General features: G+C 33.6%; 1 protein-coding gene across 2 annotated transcripts in view; it reads left to right on the top strand.

Moving 5' to 3' along the window:
* The window catches only part of LOC118191800 (mitochondrial import inner membrane translocase subunit Tim29), a 44,768-nt gene extending 22,054 nt beyond the window's left edge, over positions 1–22,714 (top strand). For both annotated transcript variants that reach the window (XM_085814472.1, XM_085814473.1), the window contains exon 3: positions 22,285–22,714. In XM_085814472.1, the coding sequence (XP_085670598.1) occupies positions 22,285–22,670 (386 nt within the window). In that variant the 3' untranslated portion in view covers positions 22,671–22,714. The remainder of the gene's footprint in view (positions 1–22,284) is intronic.
* The last annotated feature ends 3,192 nt before the right edge of the window (positions 22,715–25,906 follow it).

The following is a 25,906-nucleotide window of genomic DNA, read 5'->3' as shown; positions in this document are numbered from 1 at the left end:
CCCAGTGGTCATGGTTTAACAGCTCAAAACCTTCAGGTAGTAATGACATCTTCAATTAAATGTGAGCAAAACAACTTGAACTAACTTCTAAGACAGGTCAGCTGCTTTTCGTGGATAACGGCCCTCTTCACCTACATTCCTTCAATGCTGAGTTGAACAGGATGACTGATTAGCTGTTGGCCCTGGGCCCATAACCCTGTTGGCAGTGGTGATAAAGGCAAAGCATGTTTTGCTTCCCTTAGATAACCCCCCCGGGGGTCGACGTAGAGAACTCTGCGAAGCTACTGGCTAGGATCTGTACCTAGGCAGTCTCGGCCACGGGGGGTATATAATTTATGAACTTGGCGGTTCCCGATGGTCCATGGGGTAGGTTTATACTTGCTCTTCATGGGCCGGGAGGTGTAAGTCCCTTCCACCAGGGTATTGGTAGCCAAATAGCAAACTGGGCCATTGAGCGTCTGGTCCCTGCTGTCCTTGGTATTCCATGTAAAAGCCTAAGGAGAGGGGCATCCCGTGTAGGACTGGCAGGTAGCCCAATTTAACGACCGGTCATCGACCCTAAGTTGTCATCGCCCACCCCACCGTGGTCTCAGCCCGGCCGAGACGGTGGTCTTGACTTGGTCGTGTTTAGCGGTGGGCTCGGTGTTCGTTGAGCGTTCATCAGAGGGTCTTTTAAATGTGTTGGTGTCTCGGGGATGTGGGACCCTGGGCCCAGCAAGCGAGTTCTAACCATCCTTAGGGTGGCTTTTGACTGATTTTCAGTCCCTGTAGTGCCGTTAAGTTGGCGAAGCAGGTATAAAACTAGTTAGTTAGTTCCCTTAGATAAGACTAAACTAAATAAAATTCTTGCTTTATTCCGTAAATAAAAAAAGAGCTAACACTGTAGCCTTTACATTTTAAAATCATTTGATGAAAGAAAAACTAGCATTATGCTAACTCATAATGACACAAGAGAACAAGAAAACCAGATTCGCCGATACCGGTGTACATATATATTATACTCGGCCAACCCGCCGATCTTGACGTCATCGGCCAATCAGTGGCAACCACGTTAGCTTACCTCCGATCAAAATTTGCATGTGGAAAACTAAAGCCAACATATTTTATATTAAATCTTTCATAATGTATTTGAAAATGTCTATCATTAGTAAAATCAGGAATATTGATGTAAATCTTTTGTATAGCTGATTCCCTTATCTGTTCACCCATTTAGTTCATGAAAGTTTTTTTTTTCTCTTCGAATCTGAATTTTTTTATGTTGTGAAAAGTAAGAAGTAAATTTTATTCTGATGGCATCATCCATTTTTGTAGTCTTGCTAGCTTGTGCATTATTTTTTTAATGAACCTATGCTCATTGGCATTATAATGTCCTGACAATGTATTTCAAAGCTGGCTATACTGTACTACAAATGTGTATAGTTTTTAATTGGGTATGGAAAAGCTAGTACAGTCAAAAGTCGTTAATTCGGACACCCATAATCCGGACCTCAAAGCTGCAAACTTTCTGCGCATGCGTTGCGTTGAGGCATGCGCATAGGCGTTTACACTTGCGCGTAAAACCTTTACGGCTGCGAATATGCGTGTGCGCACGTGCAATATACGTTTACACATGCGCATTGAATATATAACGGACGGTATAAGCTAAGCTAAAATTTTCTAATTCAGTTTGTGTGTAAATAGTTTTTACTCTTGTGAAACGTTTCAATGTACTGCAAATTGTGTTTTTCATCGTTTTACTTGCCAATTATTACTTATCAAAAGAATAATTTTTATGAAATTTTAAAAATGCCTTACAATACATCCTGGAAGAGATGGCGCAACCAGAGCTCAAGTCAACTAAAATGCTTTTGATCACTAATAGATGATGCCACACGAGCACCTCATTTGTTCAAAGTTTACTTATTCTACGGACACAGGAGCCTCCATCGCTAGTAATCTCTGAGTTCTAGCACAGCATGTGTACAAGTACTTCCGTATTATTGGATACAACTTACTCGATTCTTCAAGCATTTAAAAGTCAAGTATCATATATTGGTAAAGGCCGTTAATGGTCGATTGCCTCTTACTAAGTGATAAGACATAGACATAGATATAGACATCTAATTCAGTTAATGTTGCAGATTGCGTTGTTCCTTAATCTTCGAATTGGATCCGGCTTATTATTTTTTGCAGAATGTTAGAGCAATTTTATAAAAGTAAGCTTGGACTTTCGATTATGTCAAATAGAATTTCCGATATATATTTACTAATATGTAAAGGATCTACAAAGAGAAAGTATGTTTCGAAATCCGAAATCTGTTTATCATTTTCACGCTGCTCTGCAGCGGCGGGGGGGGGGGGGGAAACGCCGTGGCGCGCAATGAGTTGGAAGTTGATCTGTCAGCACTATCCTTATCTTCAGGGCAGATATTTTTATTTTATTTGGCTCAGAATTCCTTACTAAATGTAGTATTTCATCTCGATGTGCTCCGTCTATGATTTAAATCATGTTCCTCGTCATTATAATTCGCTTCCAATAGTGGAGAAAGTGACACAGTGGTTATTGAAAACGAAAAAATTTCGATTGACAAATTAGTCGGTATTCTCGATACAGCAATTATAGGACTTGAACAGCGGAACTTTGTAACTAAACAAGAAATTATGTCTGTTTAAGAGAATTAAAGAGAAAGTATTATCACATGAAACGAAGCAACTTAAAGAAATGTTTAATAAAGTAAACAAATAAATATTAAGCTTTTTCTTTTTATAAATTTTGATACCCTTTAGATCATAAATGTTCTTTATTTCATAAATTAAGGTTTCATATTTTAAATTTTGTAATTTCTGCATGCCATCTTACCAGATTTAAAATGATGATCTATAATCTGGAATCGCCGAAGTCCCGACGAGTCCGGATTAACAACTTTTGTCTGTAGTTAGTCGAATCTTGAATTTCCTCAAATTAGAAACTGAACCCTGAAAGATTTTTTCATATTAGTTCTCTCAAATCCTTTAAATAATCATCAGCAGAAGAAAAAGGGGGAAGGATAAAAAATTTCATTTAATATTTAAAATTTTTTAAATGAAGCAAAATTTTAAATTTGGGTTGAATAAAAAACAAACTTAAGAATATTTAAAAAAAAAAAATTGTGTTTATTAAAAAGATGCAAATGAAATTTTGAGAATGAACTACATAATTAAATTCTTGAATCTTTAGAGCTCTTTTTTCTCAGCATAGTTTAACCACTTGCGCTAAAAAGACGTGCCAAGCACGTGGAGATGCTTTTGTCTCAAACCACGTGCAAAAATGAAAATAACGTGGTGCACGCGTTGCCTAACAACGAGATTGTTTATTTCTATAGTTACAGCTCTGGATTGCACTCGCAGACGCGGAGCGGCGTAAATGAAACACTTTTACCGCTTGTTATATCGTAGCGCACGGCACCGCAACCGTGAAGTTTAGTCGTAGTGCAAGTGGTTAATAAACATATTTGAGTACCATCTCATATTTCAACTAACAGTTTAAAAGTTAGCATCTATTGCAGCTGAATAATTCAAGTGGTGGATAGTTGGAGCTATGTTCACATTACAACATTTATATGCCATGCTATGAGTTGTTAGAAATATCCAAGGTCTATTTGTAGAAGGTTAGCTGTGTCCAGAATTGTTGAAGTGACTCACGAGCTATTTGCTTAGATAGCTTTAGAAAGCTTATCATGCCAGTTATTTGAAAATTGACTGGTATATTTCTTTGAATGCCATACTGAAACAATGTGGCACTCCAGGCCATCACTAGGTGATTTTAATGCTTCAGATTCCACTGAAATTGCAACAAACGCATTCTTTTTGTGGTGCATGCTTCTACTGACATACCAAAATTGGAGTTAAAGTTTGGCAGTTTATTAAGTTAGGATTTGAGATATTCAAAAGATTAAAAAAAAAAAGGATTTGAGTTTTGAAATTAGCATTTTTAAAAACGTTCGAGGTATCTGATGATTCACTTATCATATTCTTAGAAGAAATGACATATACATGACAATCCTGTTCACATCTAAAATATTAAATCAATTATTTAATGCTAAGTTTTATTCCAGTACGCTGCCCTCCTGTTAATTATCTGAAAAAAAAATTAAATTGCTATATTTTATGCAAAATCCTGTAAATGTTGACAAGTTATTTTAAAATGGTTTTCCTTTCTGTAGTAGTTTATAAACAAGCTAATCTCCATTGGAAAAATCCTGCATGCCTGTCCTTAGATATATAGTGCCTCGTGTGCTTTGCAAACAAATAAATGAGCAGACAAAAAATAACCTTTCTCGAATAATATTTTCTACATAATATGCATTATTTCATTTCACATTTATTTTTTCCTGAGGACTGACTGCACACGAGTCAAAAATTAAGAAAAGTAACTGGATCTATTTTTCAAATTAATATTTTATTCTTTATTTATGTGAAAAGCTTTTTGCGTTATTGCACTTTCTTCTTTCTTTTGGTTTCAGCTTACTTCTGCTAAAGTTAGTCAATATTCAAACATGTTGAAGGGAAACTAGAAGAAAATACTTGTTTTTTTGCCTGAAAAAAAAAAAAAAAAAATGTTAATTTACATTGTACAATCTTGGGAGCAAACATTTTTGAATGTATAGCGAGATAAATAAAATTTCTTGTTTGTGTGTAATTACAGTAAAGGGCAGAATTTACATTAGTTTACATCATACATTTCTTCATGAAAATGTTTTCCCTTGTTTTGAAAACAAGTAAATACAGAATAAATACTCATAGGAAAGTGCAGCTGCGGCGCTTGAAATTTCCTTTACTTTCCTTTACTTCCAAGAAATTTGGCCTTTCCTGTTATATGTGATCATTATTTTTAGGCAGTTCAAGTTATCTAAAATGATGAAGTGGCGAATCTATTTTAGGCACTAAAACAGGTATTCTCACAATGCTTTTCAAATTGTCAGAAGTGCTGAAGCAACTGTGTGCATTCTGTTTAATACTACTTCGAAAGTATCTACGTAATTGTTTTTTTTTATTTCGAACAGAATTGCTCTACAAGTATTGTAGTATACTATTGGGATCCATTGCTGGATGCCTCCCTAAAATTAATTAGCTATTGCAGCGAGATGACATCCCTATAAATATCAGATGCTCCAGTATGACTGTGGAACACATGCAGAGGAGTAAATAATTCTTTGATTCAACCATACGTACATTCGAGTAATTTCAAAAAGTAGAAGGTACTAGAGATTTCTCAACGCTCGGGTCTAAACTGTATGAGACTGCAGAGAGCATCTGCTCGCAGTTTCATGGTTTGGAGTCGACTACGAAGTATAGAGATATCTTCATGTGAGCTTTGCTCTTTAGATACACTTTGCATTGCATTGTGTGTAAGTTCCTACTAGTTTGAAGTTTATCTACTGATTGTGCTCTGTGATATTAAGAAGAGCTGTTCGAGCATTGTTGTGGAAAGTTCCAGAATTGTACAGTGTTTCTTTTGGTAAAATAAATTTTATCAAGCTATTATCAGCTCTGTGTGCATTTAATCTACTACAAACCCATACAACGATATTTTCAGTAAAAATATATTTATGTGCGCCTCTTGGCAATTGGTTATTTTTGCGGTGTATGGATACCGAGTTTTTGCAATTCTTTGACTTGTTATTTTGACTTTTGTAGCAGTGATTTTTGCTTCAAAAATTGCCGCTACACGAAGACAAAATAACAAGTCAAGGAATTGCACAAACTCGGTATCCATGTGCACATTGACCTACTTTCACTTAAACAAACATCAGAGAATTGCACAAACTTGGCATTGCGCACTGCCTTGAGTTTATCCATGTACACATCGACCTATTTTCACTCAAAAAAACATCAGAGAATTGCACAAACTTGGCATTGCACACTCCCTTTGACTTTGTCCATGTACATATCGATCTATTTTCACTTAAAAAGTCAAAGAAGCACCCAATTCTACAGTACAGCCAAACAAAAAATACATAATCTCAATAAACTACATTTTAAATCAAACAATAAAATAACACAAAGAAGGAAATTCATCTTATGCATCTAAGCACTACACAAAGCAAATATCCACTTACCTTATTTAGATATCCTCGACGTTCAACCATACGCATTTCCTTCCTACAATCAGGACACTTATAATGGCTACTAAGGAAACCTTCATTTACACACCAGTCAATTAATGCACTTTCTTCTAAATCGTACAGAAATTCCAAATTAATGTTACAACATTCAGCCATTCTTCAAAAACAAGCCATGTACTTCCTAACCAACATGCACCACAAACCCTTACGAAACTTTTTCCCATCATTCAAAATTGATGGCAACGCGCAATCGATTACATCATAATAGGGTTTCCATAACATTCAACTAATCAGGTTACCATAAGTGAAACAACAACTTGGCGAAAATGAAATAACAACTTCGTGATAATACAAGGGGCACCCTTAAATCTACTCTAACTATATTTTCTTGCACAGTGTATTTGTAAAAGATGTGAGTGCAAAGTAAAAAGATTACTTTCCTTCTCCATCCACTCCCATATGATGTTATTTTTGGAATTTAATGTGATATGCATATTTTGTTTGCTAGAAACATGCTCCAGAAGTAGATATCTATCTTGCAGAAGAACATTCTTGAACTTATGTGTTATCTTTTCAACCAGCCAAGTAGCATGATTTAGCTGCAATTGTTGGTGAGATGTGATGGCCCAGCACAAGCATAATATCTACTTTTTTGTTTCTTGTACCCCAATTCAATTCTCGATAAGTTACGTTTTGTTTTGTGAACAAGAATAGAAATTAAGTGTTATTGCTTTATTTTTCCTTGCAATTTGAAAAAAATAATAAAAGTTTGGGACCTACCTTCCACAAAAGAATAAGCAATGAGCTATTTTCGGCATCTGTAATGGAATCTTACCGTAAAAAAAGTATGTGTTAATGGACACTATTGTGCTTTACTTGAAAATGGATAAACAACAGCAATATAACAAAAAAAATTGTGTTGTCAAAATATTCATTCTAAAAGGAATGTGGTTGGTTCGAGAACTGTAGAATCCCAATTGTGAGTGCATTCATTCTGCATCATTTGCAGCTCGTCAAGGGAATTAACATCAAATGTTGAGTGAGGGACAGAGCAGCTTAATATAGCTGACAAAACAGTAATAAATTGGAATATTATCTGCAGGAAGTTCGTATTCTTGCATTTTGAAGAGAGCTTCCAGTAAAATCGCATGGCCTAACAAATTTAGAGCCAAGTTCATTGAGATTATAACTATTTTGTTGTTATTTTAAATAACATTAGGGAGTTTTGCCACCAGAATAACTGCCATACATTTTCATAAATTGATATAGTTTATTTAAAATCTTGAATGAATATTTCTATAATCTTTTATGCTTAATTTATAATTTTTATCTGTCAGTAATACAAGCAGACAAAGAATAGCTGTTTGTTTAAAAAAAAGGAAGTCACTTCCTTTAGAATTCCATAATAACAATTGATACTGTTGTGTTATCGGGACCAGATTCAGAAATGTAGGTATATATACACACACAATATATGCACATACATACGTATGCACGTGAGGGCCCACCAGCAGCCGAGCAATAAAGTCACTGAACAATGGTAGTTTGGCCCGAGGTTCGAATTCTACAAACGGGTTGGCTGCATGGGCGTTTTCGTGGTTTTCCCCATCTGTAACGTGTATATGAGCCAGTTTTCCATGTCCTCCACGAAGCCATCCCTTCCCTTAAGCAGATAGACCTCGAAGCTTTGCCATAATCACACACATATGTATGCATACACACATACGTATTTATATACATGCATACATGAACACATACATCCATACACACATTTCTCAACCTGGTCTCCCGATAACAGAAGGGTAGCTAAAGATTGTTGACTACTGACCATTGCCGAAATTTCCACTGACAATCAGCAGGGTAACACATAAATACCCCATTCTCAGTCTTTATTCAGTGGTTTCTGAAATTATAATGTGAAGATTTTATATTGATATTTTCACATAGTAATGAAAGCAATTACATATTAATTACTTAAGGATAGGTTTACCTGTGTGTAAGTTAAATATAAAAAAATTTGATTCTATGTGAGGTATTTAAATGTTCTATGTATTAACAATAAAAACAACAGCCACTCGAATAGTGTGAGTATTGTAAACAGAGCCGGATCTTTGATTTTTCTGATGTGGGGCAAAAGCTAAAACTGCCGCCCTCACCAATCATCCTTTACGTTTCTCTAAAAATTTTAGTTTCTTTAATAAATACAGAAATAGGTAGGGTTTGAGGTAAAAACCTAAGCTCCATTTTATACTAAATTCTTAATGTGCCCCCTTGTTTTTTTGTTTTTTGTTTTTTTTTTCCTATAAAGGGGAAAAAAAGTAACGAAGTTACATAATTAGAAATTCGTCCCCTCCCTAGGAGAATCGCCTTTCTGGTGAGCTTACTTTCGGATTCAAGCCTAATCCTAATTCTAATCCTGAATGCTTCTAACCCTCCAGTCCTCTCCACCATTCGTTTTTCGTTCTAGGTACAACGGGCAACACCTAAGCATATCACTATCCCCTATTATTGCATTACTGGTTAAATTAGGTTGAGTTAGATTATATGTATATGGCAAAGAAAGGCGGGCTACCTGCTTAGAGGAGAGGTGCTTTCGTGAAGGAACTTTTTAAAGCAAACTGGCTCGTATTCACATTACACATGAGGAAATCCACGAAGAGAAACCATGCAGCCAGCCCGTTCTTTTAGGTTTGAACTCAGGCAAGGTCGAACTACCAGTATTCAGCGGTCTTATTCACTCAGCCACTGCTCAGGACATTTGTTTGATTATTTACTATGTGTTTCGCCATTAGGCACCACATAGAAAGGGAGGAATGCCTTGTGGAAAAAATTTTTAAGGAGACTGACTGGTATCTGCTTAGAGGAGAGGTGCTTTCGTGGAGGAACTTTTTAAAGGAAACTGGCTCGTATTCACGTTACACATGAGGAAATCCACGAAAACAAACCATGAGCCAGCCCGTTTGCCTGGGTTTGAACCCAGGCAAGGTCGAACTACCAGTATACAGCGATCTTAATCACTCGGCCACTGCTGAGGAGATTTGTCTGATTATTTACTATGTGTTTCGCCATTAGGCACCGCATAGAAAGGGAGGAATGCCTTGTGGAAAAAAATTTTAAGGAGACTGACTGGTATCTGAAAAAAGGAGGAATATCCCGTGGAAAGAACTTTGTAAGGAAAACTGGCTTGTATCTATGTTACACACGGGGAAATCACGGAAATACTCATACAGCCAGCCCTTTCACCTATACTCGACCCTCGGACCGAACTACTAGTGCTCAGCGGCTTTTATTGCTCACCCACTAATGGAACCATTGCATACAAAATATGGACTATTGCCGAAAGGAAGTATTGCAAAACGATTATACAGAATATGGGCTATTACTGAGAGTATTCGTGCTTCCTGTCTTGTTTTTCATACTTCCTATGTCATAAGTAATTTTAAATTCTTACCTGCCTTAATGCTATTAAAATATCATGGAATTAGTAACGAAAATTAAAATTTTACTCTGTAAGCCTTTTGTTCTGCAAATAAGTGCATGGAATTGTCATAATTTGATCTGCGGTTTGATTTTCGGTTGCCAGAATCGCGAGACTTAATAAACGCTTTTGCTCACCGATGATCGTAGATATTTTTTAATATGTTTTAATTTGCTGAAACTTCGATCTGAACAGGTTGAAGTGTTCGTGATTCATCCTCAAACAGTTCATCAGATTGCTTTTTGTGCTTTAGAATTCTTTATTTGTCAGAATAGACTCAACTGCGATTTTTTTCGGCTACTGTTTTAGACTTGTACCCGATATTCCATAGGATTTTTCTCTCATTTTTTATAATTCCTCAGTTTTGTTCTTTCGTTAACTAACCAAAACTGAGGAATTATAACGAAGAGGAATTCCTTTTGAATTTTTATATTTACTGGATTGATTTCTGGAAAATTATTTGCTCAAATATTCAGGTTGAGTAAATTCAAATTTTTCACAGCATGTAACAGATGTCCTACCTCATGCTTTGATTCCGTATCAAGAGAAATATCTTTAATTTCTTTTAAATATTTGAATATTTCCGGTAAATTCATTAGGACTTTCATAGCCACATATTTTTCCGACCATCTCGTCTGGCTGATTCCTTTTAAGTTGTATTTTGTACATTTTTTAATAATATACTGTCGAGTAGTGCATTCGACAAAAAAGCGAAGTATTTTTTGAGTAATTCCAACCAGATTAACTGCTTCCGGGCACGAAGAAGCAGAATGCATACTGACAAAACACGAGGAATGAGCCAAACATGGCACAAATTCATCCAGCTTATTCATTTCTGTAATTCTAGCTTCTACTGTTTTCAGCCATATTAGACCCGTTGTTGTAAGACTGACACCGATATTGTCCAATATCTAAACCATCAAGTGTCAATTAAGACACTAATTTTTTACAGTGCGTTCAGAAATACATTCTCCTATCTTTCCATCAACTTCTATGAAATCAATTAAATATTCTTTTACCTCACACAATCACCACAAGTTTTTACGTATTGAGTCACCTGGCTCATTTTTTTTCTGTATGAGACACATATGGGGTAAATATGATTCCTTTCCCTTTGTTAGGTGTTTTGACTTGTTAGGTACTTGTACTTAAGAGTTGAATTATGTTTGGCAAGCGGAGAGATTAAATTCAGAAAATTTTCTTCGCTACGTCGAGGACACTTTGTGAACAGGCTATTTGGGATTTCATCAGACCCAAGAAAAGAACGACAGAATGTTGAAAGATATAGTACCGCATTCATGACTATATAGAATTTTTCTCCATTTTTCTTTCTGTGTATGAATGAGTCGCTTGGTGTCGTGATCGATACCTTAGCACGATTTCATTTGTTGTGCTCGAATTTTCCACTTAATCATGCATCTCTGTGGATTCCACACACTTCGTGCTCAGTTAATCTTGCTAAAACTTTTTCCAATTAATGAATCCTGTTGTATGGTGTAACGGCAGCACCATGTCTCTGATAAATCTTGCAGGTTGTACAAAAAATTGCATTCTTGTTTTTAGAATATGTAAACCAAGATCTAAGCTTTTTATTATTTACTAATGTTCTATATAACATGTCAAATGTCTGCCATGACGTTAAATGGGATTGAAGTTTACGTTTTCCCGGATGTTTACCGGCTAATAATACTGATTGACTGCTTAAGAAAGATTGTTGGTGACTGTTCATTTTTTTTTTATGACAAGCCAATTGCATGTGTCCAACAAATCAAAAATTTTTAGTTTTTCGTCTTTCTGCTGCCCGCTCTCATCTAAATGAAGAGATCTTTATATCATGGTTTCATGTCCTCCAGCTATTCGTTTGATGTCGATGAAGAAGTTTATTCTTTCAAATGCTGACTTGATTGTTTGGGGATGATATATGTAGTCATGTTTGGTCATGCAAATTGCAAGAAATATTAATTCCCTCTAGAATCTCAGCACAATCGGAATTGTGGCAGGATCTGACAATTTACTTCTTCCATGAAGTTATTTTTTCATCTTAGCTGAAATTTGTTTTCTCTGTTTGGCTTTATCTTTGGCTCATTTTCTGTATTCCGTTTTTCTACCCGTCGACGAGCAGATGGTTCCTTTTAATCTAAATGAAATTCACTATGAATTGCCTTAATAAGAATAACTAAGAATTGACATAATTACACTGAACATTCCTAAATAAATGGTCATGTGTCACTAAATAAAAGCAAGCATAGAGACCTAAAAACTAAAAAAAATAATAAACCTAGCTTTAAAAATCTAACATGCGCTCCACCGTTCCAAGTCAAACCAAAGGTGAGCCTAAGTTGCAAACTGGCTGCAAAAAAATCTAAATGCCTTGCTTCTGCTTGAAAACATAATATCTGTATCTTGTATATACTTGATGGATATTAATTTGAATTATTTCATTTGTCCAGGATGGCCCAAAGTTAATTTTTTGGGTTAGCTCTTAAAAAATAGTTACAATGCTTCTCCATTTCCCAGCAGACGTTGCTATGGGAACTATGTGACTTCTACTATCTATCGTTCTATTTATTATTTGAATACGCCCGGCCTAGACAGCAAATAATACAGGGACTCCAGATGTTACTGATAGGGTCTGTCTGATTCTATCAGTGACACCTGGAGTCCCTCTATTGGCCTCTTTCTGATCTTGTATTTATAGTTGTAATCAGCTGTACTTTATTTTAACTCATTTCTCTTTAAAAGGGTTCTTAGTGTTTAATTATAAATCTTCTTAAAGAGGTTTTTAAACTTGACCTTAAAACTATTAACATTGTACTAAAATTAGAGAGCTGTTTTAGCGAACAACATACCAAAACGATCCAGCCTTATATTTGAATTTGCCACTCGGGGCAAGAACCCTGGCTTGCCCCCCGCTAGATCCGGGACTGATTGTAAAGATCCAAATTAAAGATTTGTACCAGATATAGTTAACAGAATTAGTGATTGTAATATCTAACGTTGTTTCTTTTGTTCTGATAATGAAAAGATTCTATGTCTACTGGAACTTGTCATCTTCAGAGTGATATTCTTTGCTGTTATTGAAAAACCAACCAAAGGAAATTATTGATAGTAAAAATTTCTCAAATTCTAGATCTTCTAAAGCATTCATTGGAACCCTGGGGTTCCATGTAAATCTTCTGTGCTTTTAGCAAATCAAAATTAAAAGAATATTTTAGTACTTATGGACTGTGTATAACTAAACATCTAAAGGAAGTAATCAGCCCAAAGGGGCAATTTGCCCAAGAAGGGTTATTAATTGTGCTTTGGCATTTTATGTTGATTCACCTTTAAACGACAAATCACTTCTTAAATTGTTGCCACCAAATATTAGATCCCTGTATTATATTTAAAGAAATTAAATAATAAAGAATGTGCATAAATGTATGTATATTTCTCGCATTTTGATAAAACAACAGTATCTAGAGCCATCCAATTTTGAATAATGTATATTTCCACTCGAATATGGGTGCCGGAAGCCCAAATTTGGAATTTGTTTTGTAATCTGTTTCACATTTTGTAGAGCATTTATGAGTTTTTTGATTAAGAAACTCAAATATTTCAAAGTGAACATTGGCAACACTGTATAGAAAAAAAAAAAAAAAAAAAAAAAAACTTCATAGTTTAAATGCGAAGAACATTATATTTAATAAATAAAGGTAACAAACAAAATGTTAAAAAAATACCCTTTTGGGTGTAATATAAAATCTGAAAGCCTTCAGGGTTTTTTTTTTTATTTATTAATATCTATTGCTATTTTTATCTAAAATAATACAAACACAAAATATTTGTATCTGTAAGAGCTTTGTTCTTCTTTATTTATGCTGAACTAGATGCAAATTAAGCAATTTAGGGAGTAACGAAGCAGAATAATTTGCCAGTCTGTTTTGAGTTAAGGGATCGTGCATTTCTAGTATTCACTATCGACAGAATAAAAATGTATGTAAATTTTAGAAGGCTATTTTTTTTTGTGTAATTGCTGTTTTTTTTTTTTCTTTTTTTAATTCTTATTCTTTATTGGACTCTTCTTGAGCTGTACAGCCTGCTACAGGCGAAGGTTGCCTCTCCAAGTTTTCTCCATCTGACCCTATCCAGCATGAGAGCTTCCCATTAGTTTACCCCTACCAGTTTCAAATTCTTTTTCACACTGTTTAACCATCTAATGGTTGATCTTCCTTTTCATCACTTTCCGTCAGTTTTTGAGAATGTTATCTTTTTAGTAGAAAATGCATCATCGTATGTATAAATCCTAGCCATCTAATACGAGATATCTTTACAATTTTGGCATATTTCCTATAGATTTCATGGTTATATAATATTCTCCACAGTTCATTTTGTCTCACTGGTCCTAAAATTTTTCTTTCAAATATCAGTAGTAGCTCTTCTTCTGTCTTGTCAATTGTCTAGTATTCGATTCCATACAGGGCCACAGGTCTTATCAAAGTCTTGTTTTTATGCTAATTAGTTTGGATTTTAGTTAGTTACTATGTCTATAAAAAGATCTGTTGGTCATAGATATCCTGTTTTTAATTTCAATGTCATTGCAGCTTGAAATTATATTATATTTAAATTGTTTAACAGTTAAAATTATTGATCTTTAAAGGGGTTAGGTCCATGATTTTATTTATTACCATCATAACTTTTGTCTTATTCCCATTGATGGTTAGATCCATCTTTCCTGCTGCATATTCAAGTGAGACAAATGCCTCTGCAACAGCGTGTTTAGATCGTCCATTGATATCAATAAATGGTGTGCGTACAAAATTTGAACTCGATAGCTTATCTAGAAATAATCTAAAAATCGATGACGAGCTTCTGATTATAGCGACAAACACCCTGAGTGAAATGAATACAGTTTTTGAAACAAACTTGCTGACTCTTAAATATTATATTTTTAAACATTTGGGGAAGCTCGGTAAATTGTTGACATCATATAACCGCCATTTTTATAACAATGTTATCATAAAGCATGTATGTGGCATTCATATGCGATTCCCAACAGTTCTGTTCATTTGTCAAAGTGGCTGCTTTTGATACTATTGTGATGCTCATTCTATATGCTCCACTATCTGTGATAATCATTATCAATATTTAATTATGTTCTGTATATATACAGAAATATTGGTAAGATTGAGAGAGCTCAACAAAATTTTCACAAATGTTTAATTAGTTAAGCTACATAACTACTTATACTAGCTCAGGAAATTTTGAGTCATTTTGTAAAAATAAGCTTTTCTTTAAAATTCCTTTCCCCCCCCCATGCTTAATGACTTCATTCTGATGAATGGAAGGTTATGAAAACCAAAAGCTGAGTATATAATTAAAAATCGAACTAATAAATGCTTTACAAATACAACTCTATTATTCTGCAAAATCTTTTCAAAATGCATTTATATAGATTGCTGTAGAAATCAACAAAGTTTTTTATGCCAATTTAAGGTTTTTTTTCCTTCTCCTTATTTTCGGTTGCTTATGAGTGTATTAAAAAAGCTTTCCCACTCAAAATGTAAACTATTTAAAAATATTAGTGATCACACTTCTATAAAAAGAAAGAATTATAATTGTATTTAGTACAGAAAATTTAATGGATTTGGAATCTGGATTTGGAATTTAATGGAGGACTGAAACTATCATGGAGGGACTTTCTAAGGAGAACTAGATCTCATCCACACTGAATGTAGAAAACCCTGGAAAACTTTCATAGAACAAGTGTGTTCATCAGGATATGAAACCCATGTCGAATTACCAGTACGGTTTTAGCGTTTGGCCACTGGGACCCCCCCCCAACAGCTCGATTTAAAAATCTTGTTTAGAAAACTTTCATCTTGATTTAGTGTGACACTGAGGGTTAGGATTATTTGAATACAGCAAAACACGCGAGGACTATCTGCTTTTAAGGAGAAAGATGCCTTCATAGAGGACTTTCTAATGAATGGCTCATATTCATGTTACACATGGGAAAATATCATACAGCCATCACATTCATCCGTCTGAGTTTGAATCTAAATCGAACAACTAATATTTAGCGGTCTTATCAGCCACTGATATGGCTGTAGTATAATAGGGGAAATAACTATTACCAGACTGTATGGCATCTAAATTAAAAAATTAAAAAAAAAAAAAAAAAAAAATCACTTGTGAGGTAATCTTCAACACAAATTTTTTTTAAATTCTAATAAGTAATATAATTATGAAAGAGTTCACTCATTTGTGTCATTTTCAGATTGTTAAAATTAGTGTGGTTTTAATCAATGATTATTTAAACCTGCTACAAGAAAAACAAATACATGAAAATTTTCCTTCAAAATATCAGGAATTATTGAAAAAAACTTCTGTATTTCATAAAAAAGGAAATGTATTTAACAAGATTTTACAAGTGTGAAAAAATAATGAATTATGATCTCCTCTAGTGGAAATCTTTGTAATTATATTTCTAGTTCCAAAATCGAAGTGAGAAATCTAGTCACTGAAGCCACAGAACACTATCAATTCTTGTAGGCTTCTATTTTCAGTGACGAAATATATCAGCTGCATGGAATTTTTATGATTTTTTTTCTATATGTAAACTAAATACATGTAAGTTTTCCTTAGAAAGTTTGCCGGAAGTAGAATATTTCTATCTTAGAATATAGATATCGCGTGCTTTAGTAAAGTTAGCAAATTTAAAAACAGGGCAGACAGTAATATGTTTGTGACCCTATTCAAAAAATTAAAAGGGGCGAAATCACCCTACATTGCAACCTTTTACTTTTATACTTTTATCTTAGAATTATATATTGCATTCATAAAAAATCTCTCTAAATTAATGTTATCTGGATTTGCAAACCATTTTATGCTAAAATACATCTTCACAGATGGTCGTCTTTTACTCACTGGGAGTCAATGCTTCTTGAAGATGCCAATTCATGAATGAAAAATTATTTTCTTGTTTTTCTGGTTTTCCCTAATCATTCACACAAAGGCGAAACCTTCGAGAGAAAACAGCCTATCTAATGGTGTTAATTCCTCAATTAAAAGATACAGCACTGAACAGGGGATAGTATGTTTATTTATTTGTAGAAATCTTGACTTTCCTTTTCCCTCAAAATTCAAACAATACGAAAATCTACTATAAAAGATATACTCTCTAAGGTATAAAACTTTTCTGTAATGAAATTATAAAATGCAGCATATATATATACCGCATTTTATATGGTATATATATATATATATATATATATATATATATATATATATACCGAATTATAAATACTAATTTTAAATACGACAGTACATTTTTCTGCTGATACATAAGCTTAAGAAAGTAGACAGAAATCTGCATTGTTTCACCAATTAACACACTGTATTGGAAAAGCTTTACCAGAAAAAGTAAATTTGAAAAATTTGCGAAATTCAGAATAATAGATGAACCTTGGACTTTTAGAAGCAAGAAATGCGAAATTCAGCAGTGCTCTCATTATGCTTTTACCAACAAAGTCTTCCAAATTCTAGCTGGAAGAACATCCATTTATAGCAAGATAATGGCATAATTCCTTATTTTTTCCCTCTTATAGGGCGAGAGAGAAAAAGCACAAGACACTGTTGTCCTAATTCATGTGTTCACGAATTATCGTCTATCACGTTTTCATTCGGGTTCCACTGTAGAGACATTCCGTTTTTCTAAGGAGAAAATAAGAAAAATCCTCTATGCTCTCGCAGGGATACGAACCGCAGACTTTCCGATTGCTAGTCCGATCTACTATCACTTACACCACAAGAGCCCTCAAAAAAGAATGAGATACTTTCTTATAATCTATACAGATATGCAAAGGGATGATTCTAAAATTTGATTACCATAAGGCTGGGAAAAAAATTCAGGATTTAATTCATTTTCATACATTTTAATAGGCGTTCAATTTTTCAGAAAGTTAAGATAAAATATTTATTAGATTGTAAAATCTAAGCTTTCTAGTTATTTATAAAAAGGATAAATTTTATATTAATAAAGAAGAATCATTAATAATATCCCTCTGATTTTAGAAAGAAATTTATTTCAAGTGATATGTTTAGTTTAAAAGTAACAGGAGCAAAACTATACTCAAACAAAAGGCACACATATTGAAATTATCTCCCTTAAATTAATAATATCTATACTGCTGACAAATTGTTACTTGACATACCTACTAGAATACTCATGAATAATTGATAGTTACATGTAATATGTTTACACAGGCATAACATATTTCTATGGAATGATTTGCTATAATTTCTAATTTAAGTTTCACAAACTTTCATATTTAGGGCATTAATTACATCGTACTGAAGATTACTCAATGTATCATAAAAGATGTGCTATTCTAATTTATGTTTAAAATGACAAAATTTTAATGTTATATGCTCACATGTACACATACTTCATAGCTGAATACTGGTACTTCGACTAGGATTCGATCCCAGGCCGAAAACATTGAGTGCATGATTTGTTTTTGGGGTTTTTCACCTGTGGAATGCAAATACGAGTCAGTTTTCCTATGAAAATCCTTCACGAAAGCATTCCTCATCTTATGCAAATAGCCCTCATCTACTCTGTCATATTCTAATAGCCTAACCTTTTCTACTAGACAGAAGAATCCCTTTTTTTAATGTATGACTACTAATGGTGTCAAAAATTGCAGTTTTCTTTTTTCTCCCCTTCTCTTCAATGCAAAAAATGTACAGCGATCAATCAATGTTATTTTACATAAAATCTACGTGAATTTGTATTTTTTCCACTATTTATTTATGTGTTGAAGAGTTTTCATATGCGTGAACTGAAACTTGACACAGAAAGCTTCTCTGTATTATAAGTGCAGAATGTTTCCATATTAACTTTCTCTGGAACGTTCAAAATTTAATATTTTGTGAATGTGATGGAAGAAAGTTTGCATGTAACATTAAGTCAACTTTTTTTCCGCACACTGTAACATCAAAACATAGTCTCTAGTTTCTAGAATTCTACTGTCGCTAATTTTTCAAATAGAAATATCATTTATAATGTTGATTAGTTGTTGTAAGTATATTAACTTATAGTAGCAGGGAAAGAAACTCGAAAATCATTTATTCAAATATTTTGATCATTTCATTCAAATTTATACAGCAACTGACACTGAAATATTTACACGATGGTATTAAGATTGCTTGCTAATTAAAAGTTGTTAATAATATAACATTTTATTTTGTAACGAAAAAGGTTGCTGAAACTAAATAATTATAACATTATAGAATATTAAATTTTTAATTAAAATTTTATGAATTAAAACTGTGATAATTAATTAAATTTTTGTATATATATTAGATTATATGTATATATATTTATTATCTGTATCATATTAGATGTAATATCAAAGTCTAAAACCATTATTACTTGTCTCTTTGTGTAGACTGAGAGATCTAGCAAATACTCTCATATTTTCATCTTTTCCAATCTTTGCATTAAATTCTCCCATAATGAGCTTTACATCTGACATTTAGTATAAATCCTGTCAAAAATATCATAAAATTCATTCTTCTCCTCATCATCATCTTTTTCTTCCATGGGAGCATGATTCTTTCTTGCTAATTCTTCCATTCACTAGTTTAAATTTAATAACTCTGTCCCTAATCTGGTTACTAGCAATGAAACAGGTACCAAATTGATGTCTCTTTATATGACAGCTATAATACACTTTGCAGTTTTGTTTATCAGTCACTACTTGGCCAGTCCATCTCATTTCTTGGGTGGTCAAGACATCAAGCTTGTATTGAGTGAAAATGTCGATAAACGTTTTCAATGCTCCATTTCTATTATAAAGTCCGTATATTCCATTTGAACATTTCACATAACCCAAAATTCTCTTTATGTACTGCAGTATTTATTTTATCTAGGAGGTCTAAAATGATCTTGAAGTAATACAAATTATGTTATCTGTCAGGAATGCATAGAACAGGCATTAACTCAAGTTTAAAATTTGATTTTCAATGATATTTTAATGTAAAAATTATTGCTCACATCATTATATTAGTCATTTCATTGTATCATCCTTTATATATTAAGTTTTTTTACATTAATTAGCATATTCTTAATTATTATGATGTGTTTTTAGGTTATTATTTTTATCATTTATGATTGTTGTTATTAAGAATGGAAATTACAGCTTATCAAATAAGTAATTTCTTGCATTCTTTTCAAAATTCTTTCACGGTGATTCCACCCTCCTCCATTTGAAGTGATACATATTAGACAAAGCTACAATGCTTTGCATAATGTTTTGCTTTTGACGGTTTTCTTTGAGAGATTTTTCCATTTTTTATACCATTGATAAAATTTCTAATGATAATAAAAATATTTTAAAAAACATAACATTGAGCATATTGGTGCATATATAATGTGTTACATCAAGTAAACAAATTTAAATAATACATATATATTCCATGGTATAAAAAATTAATGATAATTAATTACATTCCAATCATTGTAAATAGCTTTACTAGCAGGTAATTTTAATGGTCTGGTATGAGGGTTAAAAAATCTTAATTTAAAATCTTATATCACCATCAAAATATTCTTTTCATTAAACTAGAATGAATGGAGAAGAGGTTCCCTCTCAGAGATTACCCACATGTTTCTTCACTTAGCTTTTCCAGTATATGAATTAGGAACTTTTTATTTAAGGTATCAGCTTGCAATAAATAAATAAGTAAAAAAGAATCCTATTGAAGACAATAATTGTAATGACATTCTCTGAAATACCAAACAAAGTAACATTAGTACATTTATTCATGTGAGTTGTTTAATATACCTTGCTCTTTTCTTAATTTTTCCCTCATAAATGGTGTGCATTCTGCAATTTTCCTTTATTTGCTTTCAAAAATTAAAATTAGCAAAATTTAAGGGCAAATTATGTGTGTAAATATAGTGTATATTTTTAATGATTGAGATATTGTTCTACAATAAGAACTGTAATATAATGAGAACTATATTCTTTTATAAATTAGAAAGTTGTTGAAGATTTCCTTCTTTGATGTGAAATCAAGTGTATATAGACTAAATGTTATTATTTTTCTGAAGTTTATAAAAAATGTGTGAAGTGAATAACATTTTTAAAGTTTCTTTATTTGTACTAGTAAAGTTTGAATATAGTTTTGTGACAAGTGAATATTTTTTTTTTCATTTGTTTTCTTTGTTTACTGAAGCTTTTTTGTTTTGCCACAGGTGGTTGGTTCTCTTACACTTTGCTTTTCACTTTAATTAACTGTAATACAATAATATTTGTGTTTTTGGTTTATCATTATATGTAGGATAGCATCTCAGTAATTTAATTGTTTATTATAGTACAGGGTGTTTCCAAATGAATATCAGGGTTTTAACACTTTGTAGTATTTATTACATAAAACTTAAAATTATAATTAATACATGAAATAAAAGAGCAACTCAAACAGTTATACCTAGATGCTTACAAGTGTTCAATGTGAGCACCTTTCTTCACACATCAAGCTGATAGCCCAGTTCTTCCCAAACATTGATTAGTGTTTGTGGTGTAAAATTTTCAACAGCTGCCTCAATCCTCTTTTTTAGGACGGGTAGGTCAGCTGGTTGTGGAGGCACATACACACAGTCCTTTATGAAACCTCACAGGTAGAAATCACATAGCGTCAGATTGGGTGAGCGTGGAGGCCATGTGAAACCTCTGTCATTGGGCCCTGTGTGGCCAATCCAGCAGTCGGGTACAGTGACATTCAACCATTCGCATATGTCACTATGCCAGTGAAGCAGTGTACCAGCTTGCTGCCAAGTGAAGTTATTTGGTTCGTCTTCTACCACTTGGGGAAATAGCCATCATTGGAGAGCATCAAGTTAGGAAGTACAAGTTATAGTTGCTTCTCCAAAGATAAAGGCCCATAAACTTTCCATCAAGATGTGGCACAAAAGGCATTCAATTTAGGGGAATCTCATTACAATTGTACTATCTCATGAGGTTTTTCTGAGCCCCAGTTGCATGCATTATGAGTGTTCACTTGTCTCCTGAAGTGAAATGTTGGCTCATCACTGAAAACAGCATGATCCAGAAAATTGTTGTGCAACAACATTTCATGTGCAAAGTTGACACGTAAACCATGGTCCTTAGGCTTTATAGCCTGTACTGACTAAAAATGATAAAGACATAGTTGTAAGCATTTCCATAAAACTTTACAAACAGTCATCACCAGATTCACAACTAGCTTTCTGAATAGATTTCTTCAGGCTATGTGTGAAAGACTCTTTCACTCGCTCAACACTCTTCGCTAACCCTTAGTTGACCCATAGTCTTCTCGTTCCAAAGGCAGCCGGTATTTTCAAACCGATGATACCATCTACAGATGCTAATATCACTTGGGGGATCACATCTGAACCCTGAAATGCATGCTGTACAATAACTATAGATTCGGTCTTTCTGTTCACTAGTCGCCATTTTTCTTACTAGCGCTTTCTAGTGCATGTGCACACCAACAAACAGAACTGTCTGAGTTGCTCTTTCATTTCATGTATTAATTAGGATTTTAAATTTTACGTAATAAATACTACAAAGCGTTAAAACTCCGATATTCATCATTTAGAAACACCCTGTATATGTATCACGACATAAACTTCTGTAGTTCATAATATTTTTAATACTATTAATAATAATCTTTTTTTTTAAATTATTTTTTAAGGTTTAGGTATGCTATTTGCTGCTCTGAAATCTAATCCAGGAGAACGATCATTCTATGATCAACTTATATCTTGTATTACTGACTTAGCTATGGTTGCTGACCCAATTCGAAATCCTCAGGCTGAGAAACATGTACGGTTTCTAACACAGTGTCACAATCAAGGTTTGCTACGTTGTATTGACTTTGCTTTCTTTACACTGATGTGGACTGCTGATTATAGTAAAGACTGTGATATGTATTCAGCTCAGTGTAAATATTTAAAACCAAAATATTTTTCATTTCATGAAAGGATAGTTGATGTTGGAATATTTGGTACATGGTTAAATTTAAAATTAAAAATGAAAGATTTTGATGTAAACCCAAATGAATGGGCTCATGCAACATAACGTAAATTAGTAAATAAATAATTAAAATTTTGTGGAATGTATAATCTGTATATTTTATATTGAATATGTTTATGTGTTATTGTTATTATTATTTATTATAATTTATTGTGTTTTTGTCACGCTTTTTATTTGAATTTCTTTGTTTTTCTCTCAGTTAGTGTATGAGTACTGTTGCTTTCTAGTGATTTGACTGTTACAGCTCTGTACCATGGTTATACCACTTGATTAATTTTTTTAATGTACTTTTCCATTATGCACCTAACAGACATTTTGGTGGTTTTTTTAGTCACAAGCAATTTCTAATTATAAGAACTTTTTATAGATACACAAACACTCACACAATAATAGCTCAGATAGCTATATTGTTGGGTCTCGATGTGTGTTTGGCTTCTCTTTCAGAAACCACAGAAAGCATCGCAAGAGCATAATGGAAAAGTACCTATCTTAAATTGCACTTTTTTTAAAAAATTAAGTTCTAGTCTTTGAAAGAGGGTATCCTGCTCTCATACTGTGTAAAGTAATGCTTGTGAAAATTGCAACACCATGAAGGAACTATGCAAATTGAACCAAACTTATAGAAAATGTAAAGTCAGATAAAACATGCAAATCATTATAATTACAAAGCAATTGTGCATGTGTGCAATGAGAACCGGCCGTTCCATGTAATAAAGAACCAGCTTGTTCCCTATAAATAAAGGACTGTAAAGTTGCATTGAAATATGTTTATCATCCTTTGTTTGCGATGAATGCTTAATTATTGGTTAGTGTGCCTTGTCAACAGCAGAAGGTGCCATATCTACAACTAACGGAGTTCAAACGAGGCTACATCATCAGTGTGCAAGAGCATGTCTTTCGTATCGAGGAATTGCAGTCTGCATGCAGGTTAATGTGACAACAGTGATGCATGTTTGAAGAAATGAACAGAAGAGAGCCAAAGAATACAAAATCCTGGCAGTGCGGGTACATAATAATAGCATAATGGCACGGGACAACAGACACCTCATCCGCATGGCTGTGACGGATTGTACAGTGTTCTCTCGCGTGTTAGCACAACGTTGCAGCACAGCTACATGTGTTGTATTCTTTAACTCCACAGTTCATTGCTGGTTGCTGCAGCATGAACTGTGCGCAAGGGTTCCTCTACACAGGATTCCCATGCCACTGAATCGCAGATGCCTCTGGCTTCAGTGGGCACGCAAACACAAGGTGTGGTCTCCTACAGTGTGCATAGACCTCCAACTACTACAGATTCTCCGTAGTTTCTACGGAAATTCATGAAAAACTACGAGCTACGAAAAGTATGGAAAAAACTACGGATTTTACAGAAACAAGAGCAGGAGAACCAGTACGCAAAACGGAACCAACTAATTCATCCGATGATTGGCTGAATACTCGTGTTATCATATATCACGTGTTGAGTGCGTTCCTAGTTTTGAAGAATTAGCCAATCGTAGATCAGTAACTCCAACCGTTAACGACTTATCAATAGTTCCACCCAATTGTCTGTCTCCCAGGTTCCTCGCTGATGCGTGTTTAGGCTGCATTCGGCTGCATTGTGTAGTTTACGGCGAGAGCTTAGCGTGTGTCTTGTGAACTGTGAATCAGGTGAAAGATTTTTAATCATAATGCTGCCTCGAACGAAGAAGCCAAAATTATCAAAGCAGAAGTTTAAAGATTCATATTCTTCAGAATTTCCATGCATTAAAGCGTCCGAAATTTCTGTGAATCACGCACACTGCAGTGTATGCAACAAAGACTTCTCAGTTGCTCATGGCGGAAAAGATGACTGTAAACGGCTTGTGTTTTCTCAAAAGCATATAGAACTTGGCACCGTAAAATCTAAAGAAATAACAAATTTCTTAATAAAAGATGATGAAACAGATCCTATAAAAGCCGAATGCTATTTTGTTCATTTTTTAATTGAACATAATCTACTGCTTTATGTTTCGGATCATTCCAAAGAGCTTTTCAAAGCAATGTTTCCGGATTCTGCCATAGCAAAAAAATTTAGCTGCGGTCATACCAAAACTGCTGCTATTGTGAAAACGCTTGCAGAAAATACTGTTGCTGATATTATAAAATCAGTGTGCAGTACATCATTTTCTCTAAGTACTGATGGAAGTAATGATAACAATGATAACAAACTGTACCCATTGGTTATAACATACTACAGTAAAGAAAAGGGAGTGATAATTACTTCATTGATTTCTATTTTAGAATGCACGAATAATACAGGAGAAGGTATTTTTAATTGTATAAATGAAAACTTTAAAAACAAAGGTTTAGAATGGAAAAATTGCTTATCATTTTCTTCAGATAATGCTAGTAATATGATTGGAAAGTTTAAAGGTGTAGCATCATTTATCAAAATGCATCAACCAAGTATAATCACCCGAGGTTGTCCGTGCCACCTCTTGCATATAGCTGCAAAAAAAGCTACTGAAAAATTAATTGGCTCAGAAATTGAAATGTTGATAATAGATATATATTTTTACTTGGAGAAAAGTTCGAAACGGAAGCATAGCTTCAAAGTTGCTCAACAAATTTTGGGACAGAATGCAAAATCTCATAAAATTTTGAAATATTGCAGTACGAGATGGTTGTCTCTTTTAGAATCTATAACAAGGATTTTGAAACAGTGGGATGCTGTGATAAATTTTTTTGGAGATAAACCAGATAACAGTGAGAATGAAGGAAAGAGATTGCAAAACATTAAAAAAATTTTACAGTCACCGACCACCAAATTGTACTTGTTATTTTTGAAAAATACTTTGCCTTTGTTTATAACAGTAAATATTAATTTGCAACAACAAGCTCCTTATATACATAAATTGAGAAGAGAACTTTTTGAACTTTTAAGGAATTTATTTGTTAGATTCGTAAAACCATCAGTAATTTCTAAAGAAAATGAAGATGTTACTCTAACGTCTATTCCATTTCAGAAGTATAGTAAACAAAAGAAAATGAAAATTTAGTGATTGGTGCGGAAACAAGACTATATTTAAAAAATGCCAAGTTGAATGAAAGTGAAGTGAAATCATCTTTCAATTCTGTGCGAGCTTTTTTTGTAACTGCATGTTCATATATAATTGATAAATTTCCACTGAGTGATCCATTTCTAAAACATGCTGAAGTTGCTGACATCAACTTGAGAACTGAAGTCTCATTTTCATCTGTTCTTTACTTGATGAATACTTTTCCATCCATTATTGATGAAAAATGTCTTAATCAAGTAG

The sequence above is a fragment of the Stegodyphus dumicola genome, chromosome 4, assembly GCF_044657685.1.
Source record: "Stegodyphus dumicola isolate Sdum_Otavi_A_Nest chromosome 4, ASM4465768v1".
Lineage (NCBI taxonomy): Eukaryota > Metazoa > Arthropoda > Arachnida > Araneae > Eresidae > Stegodyphus > Stegodyphus dumicola.
Note: the sequence above shows the minus strand (reverse complement) of the source record. Positions and strands in the feature narration are given on the sequence as shown.